This window comes from Rutidosis leptorrhynchoides, chromosome 10, assembly GCF_046630445.1.
Source record: "Rutidosis leptorrhynchoides isolate AG116_Rl617_1_P2 chromosome 10, CSIRO_AGI_Rlap_v1, whole genome shotgun sequence".
Lineage (NCBI taxonomy): Eukaryota > Viridiplantae > Streptophyta > Magnoliopsida > Asterales > Asteraceae > Rutidosis > Rutidosis leptorrhynchoides.
Window position 1 is genome coordinate 149,755,897 of NC_092342.1, and position 11,688 is coordinate 149,767,584.

At 34.3% G+C, this 11,688-nt stretch overlaps 1 protein-coding gene across 1 annotated transcript; it reads left to right on the forward strand.

The window, feature by feature from the left end:
- Positions 1-1,309: 1,309 nt before the first annotated feature.
- LOC139872954 (PLASMODESMATA CALLOSE-BINDING PROTEIN 1-like) lies at positions 1,310-4,752 on the forward strand. The gene is made up of 4 exons (XM_071860889.1): positions 1,310-1,554; positions 1,849-2,091; positions 2,294-2,327; positions 4,283-4,752. Exons 1-4 carry the CDS (start codon positions 1,500-1,502, stop codon positions 4,524-4,526), a joined length of 576 nt encoding a protein of 191 aa, XP_071716990.1. The 5' UTR covers positions 1,310-1,499; the 3' UTR covers positions 4,527-4,752.
- Positions 4,753-11,688: the final 6,936 nt, after the last annotated feature.

Below are 11,688 nucleotides of genomic sequence, written 5' to 3' on the forward strand. Positions count from 1 at the left end.
AAAGTGAAGGTTGGCTTAATGCTATGGCAGAATCAGTATGTTGTCTTCCTATCAATAATGTCTTAATTTCTATTGATACAAACCTCAGTTACTTCAGTTTAGTAAACTGTTTTGCCTAAATTTCTTTTGCAGTATGATGTAGCTGTTGATGTTCCATCTGAGCTTCTCGATCTTAACAACAGAAATATTGTTATATTGGCTAAGAAAAGTGAGAGTTACATCAACAACAAGTACAAGACTCACATTGTAGTTCTTGACGCTACATTTGACCCTGAAGTTTTGGAGGTGATTAACAAAAAACAGTTTGAAGATGTTAATTCAATCAATCGTGTAGATGAAGTTATTTTTTACCAACCACCCACACCATACCAGGTGAAAACCATTATATAAATTATATATTTTTATAGTCAAATACACACATTATACTTACTAAATAGGAAATCATATGATCTGTTTTTTTTGTTTTTGTTTTGTTATTATAGTAACTATTAATGATTGCATATTTAATGTGTGATTTTTTCAGAAAAAGAATTTTGTTCGACGGTGTTTTACCAAGTCAAGTTCTCTAAAGCGAAAGAGTATAGCCGCAAATAACGTTATTGCTGAAGATACACCAACTCAACAAACATCTGATGAAGCTGCATCTCTCAAAAATCCAAACACTCAACCATTCTGAATAAGATGCACTAAGTGAAATTCTTAATAAATAAAACAATTGTGTTTCGAACAAGTCAGAGTTGTGTTAAAATAAACGTGGTCTGATGTTGGAACCACACGAGGCAAACGCCTCAAACAAACTTTTCAATTTCATTTTTTATTGGATTTTAATATTTAAGTTTCCAAATAAATTATTGATATAATAATTATCTTATTGGTTACATCATCATTGTTTTTTTATGTATGATCCAATTGTGTCTACGTATTCTGTAATATATTATACTTTAAATTTATTTTCAATCATATACACGGATTAATTTGAAAACTTAATTACATATATTACATGCACGAAAACTATAATGGCGACATAAAATAAATGGATATAACGTTCAAAATAATTTGTGTATAAGCACTCATATAACCCCGCGAATTCGCGGGTCCTCCACTAGTTTTATGTTATATTATAAAAAAAATTAGATTTATATTATACTAATTTAATAAGTTAGTCAATCATTTATTTTAATAGAACATCTCTTTCCTATTTCATTTTTAATATCACGAGTAATAGAAAATAGAATATAAAATATAAAATATATATACATATATATTACGGAGTATATACAAATAATACAAATACAATACAACAAACATATATACGCTCAATCACCCTGGACCCTGCAACTTCGGCCTCTGTTTCTTGTTTAGTCTTGGAAAAAAAGTTACTCTGTGAATCCGTATTAAAACTTTCCAAACTTCTTTCAATATTTGCTCTAAAACTAACCCTATTTTAACACCAAATTTCTTCATAATTAATTAACAATCTCACCTATCTGGCTACAAACATGGTTGCTTTTGCACTTTCAATGGTGGTTCTTTTGGCCATCACCGGCTATTCAAGTAAGATCTCATTACTATATTTTCTTGGGTTTTTCATATTTTTCTTTTTCTTTTTTCATATGTTGATTCATATTTTTATTGTTTTTTAATGGGTTTTACACTCTCTGTTTTTTTTTTACTAAAATAAGATCATGTGTGTTCTTGATTTTTTTCATGTTTCTAAAATGGGTATGTGATGTTTTCAACTTATTAAATGGGAATATGAATTTATGAGTTTTGTCTAATGGGTTTACTTAGATTTGTATTTTGAGCATCAAGTTAACATCTTTATTACTGCTTGTATGTTATTAACAGGTGCAGCTTATTGTGTATGTAACTCTGCACAGAGTGACACAGTTCTTCAAAAGAACATCGATTATGCATGTGGAAATGGAGCTGATTGTACTCAAATCCTTCAAAATGGTGCTTGCTATAACCCAAATACTGTTAAAGATCATTGCAATTATGCTGTTAACAGTTATTATCAAAGAAAGGGTGAAATACAAGGGAGCTGTGATTTTTCAGGCACAGCTATGGTCAGCCAAACAGCCCCACCCGGTAAATCATCCTAACCAGTTTCTTGAGCAAGACTGCTATACCCACTTGTACTTTATGTATTGAAACTTGTATACCAACAAACTCACCAAACTTTTCCTTAAAAAAAATTAATATAAAAAAATCCAGGGTAATTAATCCAAGTAACTAGTACGTTTTGCATTTTTTTTTTTAAATTGTATAGTTGTTTTTTGATGATTTGCAGGTGCAACTTCTGCTTGTTATGCTGGGAGCCCTGGGTATGAATCTTTATAACTAAATCTTGCACCTTTTTCACTTTTCTTTTTTATTGTTAATTGCTATTGTTAATCGGTTTTATCATATTTAAATGTTAGTTATGTGCGTTTGTTTCTTTTTGCATAAAGTTCTCATTTTTACATTTTTTGAGTATTTAAATTTGTTTTTATCAACTATAAAAAGGTTAAATATGAAGAAACTATACTTTTTGATTGTAAATATATAAGAATTCAAGATTTCAGTTTCCAAAGAAGCACATCTTTTATGGTGATGCACTTCTTGATGTTTCTTGGGAAAACCCATTTTTCAAAAGCACAATATATAAATCCAGAGTAAACTAATATACATGTTTCTATGCCCAATGTACAAATCAATATATTGTCATTGCTATGGATTTAATAGTTTCAGCTATGGTAGATTGAATTGCCTTTTTGTTTAGGGCAAAAGATCAAACTATGGTGACAAATTAACCCGTGTATATTTATAAATTCATCACAACTTTTTAATTCATATTTTTAGCTGATTTATAAAAATACTATTGGTAATACGGTTATACCCTTTGTTTAGTGATTGTAGTGGCAGAGTGCCTCTCACTTACTGTATTAGTTTCAAAACCATCCGGACATAGCTTGGATGGCCACTGAGTTGCTCCACCCAGCAATCCACCCGGGTTCAAGTCTGGCTTCGGTCGCTTGTTCAAAAAGGGAGGTTGTTGTGAGGGGTGCCTTCACAGGCAATTCACCCGGTAGCGGGTCTGGCGCTTAGCGGGCTCGTTCCCCCAGGTTTACCCTCTGCGGGAGTCCAAAGGATTCGTTCGTTAGCTGATTTATAAAAATACTATTGGTAATACGGTTATACCCTTTGTTTAGTGATTGTAGTGGCAGAGTGCCTCTCACTTACTGTATTAGTTTCAATTATTAAGTTTTAGAGCTATAAAATCATTTTTCAAGAGCCAAATCATTTTAAGGTGCTGTACGTCGTGCATTGAAAGTTGTTCTATGTATGTAGATCCAGCTTTCAAGAATCATTTGGTAGATCCAGCATGATAGGCTAGGTACTGTTTTATTCAGTACAAATGTGAGTTGTCAAGAATCATGATATTTTGACATTGATATCTCATGCTCTTTTTTTGACAATAAATCAAGCAAAGGTCAAGTTAGGTCATATTGTGCTTTCCATATGATATATTTCGGTATTAATTTGTAAAATAAAAAGTAATAATGTTGCCTATTATTTAAATAATATTACGACATAGAGCATATCAGTGTATGCGAGTTCCACTTTAGCATGTGGGGCACAAGTGATCAAGATTAAGATAAATAGGAGTAGCACCTCTTGTTCCCCTAACATGAATTAGCATAAAAGAAAATCGAAATGTGAACTTAGTGGTAAAGCTACAAATTAAGTGCATGAACATTACTTTACTTGAGACTTGTAAGGGCTAACAAATGATTCAGAAAGCTAGAAATATCAAATTCTTGTTGCTAGTTAAAAAAAATCAAGTATTCTCCTTTTGATCAGGTTAAAAAACTTAATCCAATGGTGCAAATGATTGTAGATGTTCTCAATGTATTTATTTTCATGGAAAAAGTAACATTTTTGACATTTTTATGCATATAGTGCATGTGTGAGCTAATGTGGACAGTGGTAGATATGGAGATGAAAGTGACCAATAAAATAATTGAACTGTAAAATCTATAAGGGCATAGTTATGATTACTGTTCATCTTCATAGACCGAGTAGTACGCATTTTGTACGATGATACGATCTGCATTTAACGTGGCACTTGTTATCCTCGTCCTTCTCTCAGTTATCTTTAAGGATGCACCTCATAGTTTTATCCAATTAGCTTGCTATTTATCAAAGTTGTTAATTTTACTAGTTTATTTACACATGTAACTTGATAATTTTAGAAACCTTCTATTCTTAACTTTCTTGTGATTCTTGAATGTTTCAGCTCAACAACCCCAACGACTCCATCACCACCCGGCACAGGCACTGGGACTGGGACTGGAACCGGAAATGGTACTAGCCCAGGCACCGGCACAGGTACTGGCACTGGCACTGGCACAGGGTTGACCCCATCGTTTGGAATTGCCCCAAGTGGCACAATAGACAATAGTGGGGCCGAGTCTTCTAACTCACTCGCTTTGCTGACTCTTTTGGTTCCAGGCTTGATGCTATTGTTAAGGTTTATCTGATCATAACGGTTCATTTTTTGTGGTCAATGATTAATCTGTAATTTACGCAGTTGTAGTTGGCAATCGATTATTGGTTGTATTCCATTATAAGGTTTTTTCTGTTCATCTACTTTTTTATGTGGGGAATTTATGCCTTTTGAATGAGGCTGTCATCTGTGAATGAGTGTTTGTGGGGATGCTAAGATGTTCTTGATGACTTTTAGAAGTTTTCATCTTTTATGTATATCTAAAGGTCACCTTTATTTTTTGTTTAGATTCTATGACCACTTTTTTACTTCAGGATTGGTGCATGATGGTAACATTAATAGTTTTAATCATTATTAATACAATAGGTACCAAGTACAACCTACAACTTTAGTGGTCCATATGGGTGTCTCTGACTCTTCTAACCCATTCAATAATGGGGTACTAACAAAAATATCAATTCTTTAAAACTAAGTATAACAATTTGTCCCTCCAAAAAAAGTTGTTAGGATGACTTCGCAAGTTGCAAGTGGAGATGGGCAAAAAAAAACCGGATCCAGATCCGATCCGATGAACCGATCCGGAACTGGACACGCCAAGAACCGGACACAACCAAATCCGGATCCGGATCCGAGATCCGATCCGGTTCCAACCGGATCCAGGATTTCAAGAAAAACGGATTTTTTCCCGGATAAATATCGGATTTGATGCGATCCGATTTGGATCCGGATCCGGATCCGATTCGATATTTCAAAAAAAATGACCGTTTTTTTTTTGTAGTTTCTGCAGTTTTTTTTCTTTTCTTCTTCTTCCAGTTTTTTAAGTTTTTTTTTACCATTTTAACCCCACAAAGTCCATTATAAATACATAGTAATGTTTTGATTGAAAATGCATCAACATACACTCTCAAATTTCTTTCTACATCTTTAAATACCATCTAATCACACTATAATTATTCTTTAATCTCTACTTATCCCATAATGGATAATTCACAAGCTTCTGCTTCCGTAGCAACATCTTCAAGAGAATACACTATGACCGATATTAAATACAAAAAAGAAACAAAGCGAAAAGGTGACGTTTGGTCCAAATTCGAGTTGTGTGTAATGAAGAATGGTGTAGAAAAAGCTCGTTGTACACAATGTATGTAGTTCATGGGTGTTTCGGGTAAGACAACGTTAAGAAAACATCTTGAAAAAAGTTGTAGTGCAAGTCAAGACCCGAGACAACAAACACTTCGGGCCGATGGTTCGATTTTTGAATACGATGCCGAAGCTCTTCAGCAAGATTTGTCAAGGTTTGTCATTCAACAAGCGCTTTGTGACGCCCCGTACAAAATTAACGTGTACGGATCATCAACAACAGGATCATTACAAGGTCAAACACTATATGCTGTTTTAAAATAAGTTTGCATTCATAAGAAAAGGTGACGTCATAACCAATCTAATGACCCGTCCTAATCCATCTGGACGAATACATTACATTTGGTTACATCGCACGGTACTTGACCTCCATATGATACATTTTTCAAACATTGCATTCGTTTTTGAAAAGACAATCTTTCATTACATCGAAAGTTGACGGCATGCATACCATTTCATAATATATTCAACTATAATTGACTTAATAATAATCTTGATGAACTCAACGACTCGAATGCAACGTCTTTTGAAATATGCCATGAATGACTCCAAGTAATATCTCTAAAATGAGAAAATGCACAGCAGAAGATTTCTTTCATACCTGAGAATAAACATGCTTTCAAGTGTCAACCAAAAGGTTGGTGAGTTCATTAGTTTATCATAAACATTCATTTCCATCATTTTAATAGACCACAAGATTTTATTTTCATTTTCATAAACATACATCTCATATCAGGCATTTCGCAAACTGCATAGAGATAAAAATCATTCATATGGTGAACACCTGGTAACCGACATTAACAAGATGCATATAGAATATCCCCATCATGTAGTGACCCGAACTTTTCCATGTTTATATATATTAATTGAGATTGATATTTACATGATTAAATGTTTCCAACATGTTAAGCAATCAAACTTGTTAAGACTTGATTAATTGAAAAATGTTTCATATAGACAATTGACCACCCAAGTTGACCGGTGATTCACGAACGTTAAAACTTGTAAAAACTATATGATTACATATATATGGATATATATATAGTTAACATGAAACTATGATAAGTAAACATATCATTAAGTATATTAACAATGAACTACATATGTAAAAACAAGACTACTAACTTAATGATTTTTAAACGAGACATATATGTAACGATTATCGTTGTAAAGACATTTAATGTATATATATATCATATTAAGAGATATTCATACATGATAATATCATGATAATATAATAATTTAAAATCTCATTTGATATTATAAACATTGGGTTAACAACATTTAACAAGATCGCTAACCTAAAGGTTTCAAAACAACACTTACATGTAACGACTAACGATGACTTAACGACTCAGTTAAAATGTATATACATGTAGTGTTTTAATATGTATTTATACACTTTTGAAACACTTCAATACACTTATCAAAATACTTCTACTTAACAAAAATGCTTACAATTACATCCTCGTTCAGTTTCATCAACAATTCTACTCGTATGCACCCGTATTCGTACTCGTACAATACACAGCTTTTAGATGTATGTACTATTGGTATATACACTCCAATGATCAGCTCTTAGCAGCCCATGTGAGTCACCTAACACACGTGGGAACCATCATTTGGAAACTAGCATGAAATATCTCATAAAATTACAAAAATATGAGTAATCATTCATGACTTATTTACATGAAAACAAAATTACATATCCTTTATATCTAATCCATACACCAACGACCAAAAACACTTACAAACACTTTCATTCTTCAATTTTCTTCATCTAATTGATCTCTCTCAAGTTCTATCTTCAAGTTCTAAGTGTTCTTCATAAATTCCAAAAGTTCTAGTTTCATAAAATCAAGAATACTTTCAAGTTTGCTAGCTCACTTCCAATCTTGTAAGGTGATCATCCAACCTCAAGAAATCTGTGTTTCTTACAGTAGGTTATCATTCTAATATAAGGAAATAATCATATTCAAACTTTGGTTCAATTTCTATAACTATAACAATCTTATTTCAAGTGATGATCTTACTTGAACTTGTTTTCGTGTCATGATTCTGCTTCAAGAACTTCGAGCCATCCAAGGATCCATTGAAGCTAGATCCACTTTTCTATTTTCCAGTTGGTTTATCCAAGGAACTTAAGGTAGTAATGATGTTCATAACATCATTCAATTCATACATATAAAGCTATCTTATTCGAAGGTTTAAACTTGTAATCACTAGAACATAGTTTAGTTAATTCTAAACTTGTTCGCAAACAAAAGTTAATCCTTCTAAATTGACTTTTAAAATCAACTAAACACATGTTATATATCTATATGATATGCTAACTTAATGATTTAAAACCTGGAAACACGAAAAACACCGTAAAACCGGATTTACGCCGTCGTAGTAACACCGCGGGCTGTTTTGGGTTAGTTAATTAAAAACTATGATAAACTTTGATTTAAAAGTTGTTATTCTGAGAAAATGATTTTTATTATGAACATGAAACTATATCCAAAAATTATGGTTAAACTCAAAGTGGAAGTATGTTTTCTAAAATGGTCATCTAGACGTCGTTCTTTCGACTGAAATGACTACCTTTACAAAAACGACTTGTAACTTATTTTTCCGACTATAAACTTATACTTTTTCTGTTTAGATTCATAAAATAGAGTTCAATATGAAACCATAGCAATTTGATTCACTCAAAACGGATTTAAAATGAAGAAGTTATGGGTAAAACAAGATTGGATAATTTTTCTCATTTTAGCTACGTGAAAATTGGTAACAAATCTATTCCAACCATAACTTAATCAACTTGTATTGTATATTATTGTCTATTTTACAGTATAAAAACACAAAATGGATAGACAACCCAATATTTTAAGAGACCTACCCGGAGACATGATTGATGAAATCTTGTCTAGAGTCGGTCAGAATTCTTCGGCACAACTATTTAAGGCGAGATCAGTTTGTAAGACATTCGAAGAACGTTCCAAGAATGCCTTAGTTTATAAAAGCCTTTCGTTCGAAAGATGAGGGATATCACATTGGGAAATCCATAAGTTACGATGTGTTTACTTTGACGCATATATTGCGGGGAACCCAAATGCTATTTTACGCAATGGGTTAAGAAATTATTTTGACTCAAAATATCCGAATATTGGACTTCGTGATTTAGAAAAAGCGGCTAACATGCAACATAAAGAAGCATGTTATGCTTACGGATTAGTAATGTTCGCTTCTCATCAAAGTGAGAACAAGAACATCGGGCTACAACTATTAAACAAAACGTTCCCACAAGTGACGGAGTCGGTAATTGGGGTAAGAAATGAGGTTTTTAGATTGTTACAGGACTGTTGGACATTACGTAACCCTCGTCCCTTTGACGACGTTACAACACGCTGTCTTATCAACGGCCATAACGGTTATGTTCCACAAGACCAAGGATGGGAAGTAATCCTAGTAAAACCAGAATGCATGACTTGTTTCTGGACGTATGAATTACGTGTCTTTATTGCCTTTGCTGAACGACTTGTGTACTAGCTAGAATTATCTTCACAACCATCTTGTATCAAAGTTATTGTGTGCTATATTTCATGCTTTATGTAAAATAAGCGGTATTGTAAGTTTGTAAAATATTGTATAAAAGTTTGAACGCGAAATATTATTATAATCAGTTTTTCATATAGAATTGTAGTAGTTGAATTGTATATTAGCTACTAAGTATGAACTTAACGGGTAAGTACTACCCGAATTTAAACTTATAAAACGCTAATATGAAGAAAAAGCTTTTATAAATGAGTTCATATTATGCTACGAAATACTATTAACTACTCTTAATATTCTGTATGATTAACTTGTTCCATTTGACTATTTTGAAGGAAATGGCACCGACTACTCGACACACCGTGAATATGAATGAAGAGGAATTCCATACTTTTCTAGCTTCAAACATAGCCGTAGTACAGGCTGCGCTACATACCAACAATAACCTTGGATCTAGCATTACAGGAAATCGTGTAGGATGCACCTACAAAGAATTCACTGCCTGCAAACCTTTGGAATTTGATGGAACCGAAGGACCGATCGGATTGAAACGGTGGACCGAGAAGGTCGAATCGGTGTTTGCCATAAGTAAGTGTACTGAAGAGGACAAAGTGAAGTACGCTACGCATACCTTCACAGGTTCTGCGTTAACATGGTGGAATACCTATCTAGAGCAAGTGGGACAAGACGATGCGTACGCACTACCGTGGTCAGCATTCAAGCACTTGATGAACGAGAAGTACCGTCCCAGAACCGAGGTCAATAAGCTCAAGACAGAACTTAGAGGGTTATGAACCCAAGGATTTGATATTACCACGTACGAAAGACGATTCACAGAATTGTGCCTATTGTATCCGGGAGCATTCGAAGATGAGGAAGAGAAGATCGACGCATTTGTGAAAGGATTACCGGAAAGAATCCAAGAAGATATAAGTTCACACGAGCCCTCCTCCATACAACAGGCATGTAGAATGGCTCACAAACTAGTGAACCAGATTGAAGAAAGAATTAAAGAACAGACTGCTGAAGAGGCCAATGTGAAGCAAGTCAAAAGAAAGTGGGAGGAAAACGGTGATAAGAATCACCAATACAACAACAACAACAACAATTACAACAATAATCGCAACAATTATTCCAACAATCGCAACATCAATCGCAACTACAACAAACGGCCCAACAACAACAACAACAACAACAACAACAACAACAACAACTACAACAATCATCCTAATAACAATAATAACCGCAACAACAACAACAACAACAACAATCAGAAGCAGCTATGCCAAAGGTGTGAAAAGAATCACTCGGGGTTCTGCACCAAATTTTGCAACAAGTGTAAAAGAAATGGTCATAGCGCGGCGAAGTGTGAGGTCTATGGACCAGGGGTTAATAGAACGAAAGGAACAAATGGTGTCGAAACGAGTAATGGCGGAGCAAGTAGTGTCGGAGCAAGTTATACCAATGTAGTTTGTTATAAATGTGGAAAACCGGGCCACATTATTAGAAATTGCCCGAACCAGGAGAACACGAATGGACAAGGCCGCGGAAGAGTTTTCAATATTAATGCGGCAGAGGCACAGGAAGACCCGGAGCTTTTTACGGGTACGTTTCTTATTGACAATAAATCTGCTTACGTTTTATTTGATTCGGGTGCAGATAGAAGCTATATGAGTAGAGATTTTTGTGCTAAATTAAGTTGTCCATTGACGCCTTTGGATAGTAAATTTTTACTCGAATTAGCAAATGGTAAATTAATTTCAGCAGATAATATATGTCGGAATCGAGAAATTAAACTGGTTAGCGAAACATTTAAGATTGATTTGATACCAGTAGAGTTAGGGAGTTTTGATGTGATAATCGGTATGGACTGGTTGAAAGAAGTGAAAGCAGAGATCGTTTGTTACAAAAATGCAATTCGCATTATACGAGAAAAAGGAAAACCCTTAATGGTGTACGGAGAAAAGGGCAACACGAAGCTACATCTTATTAGTAATTTGAAGGCACAAAAACTAATAAGAAAAGGTTGCTATGCTGTTCTAGCACACGTCGAGAAAGTACAAACTAAAGAAAAGAGCATCAATGATGTTCCCATTGCAAAAGAATTTCCCGATGTATTTCCGAAAGAATTACCGGGATTACCCCCACATCGATCCGTTGAATTTCAAATAGATCTTGTACCAGGAGCTGCACCAATAGCCCGTGCTCCTTACAGACTCGCACCCAGCGAGATGAAAGAACTACAAAGCCAATTACAAGAACTTTTAGAGCGTGGTTTCATTCGACCAAGCACATCACCGTGGGGAGCTCCTGTTTTGTTTGTCAAGAAGAAAGATGGTACATTCAGGTTGTGTATCGACTACCGAGAGTTGAACAAACTTACCATCAAGAACCGCTACCCACTACCGAGAATCGACGACTTATTTGATCAACTACAAGGCTTGTCTGTTTATTCAAAGATTGACTTACGTTCCGGGTATCATCAAATGCGGGTGAAAGAAGATGATATTCCAAAGACT

What these genes read in the sequence shown, in the direction of transcription:
- LOC139872954 (XM_071860889.1), top strand. Translation starts at nt 1,500, where the DNA reads ATGGTTGCTTTTGCACTTTCAATGGTGGTTCTTTTGGCCATCACCGGC. An exon ending in GGCCATCACCGGCTATTCAA is followed by an intron (nt 1,555 to 1,848) that starts GTAAGATCTCAT and finishes TGTTATTAACAG; the next exon opens with GTGCAGCTTATTGTGTATGT. An exon ending in TGTTATGCTGGGAGCCCTGG is followed by an intron (nt 2,328 to 4,282) that starts GTATGAATCTTT and finishes TGAATGTTTCAG; the next exon opens with CTCAACAACCCCAACGACTC.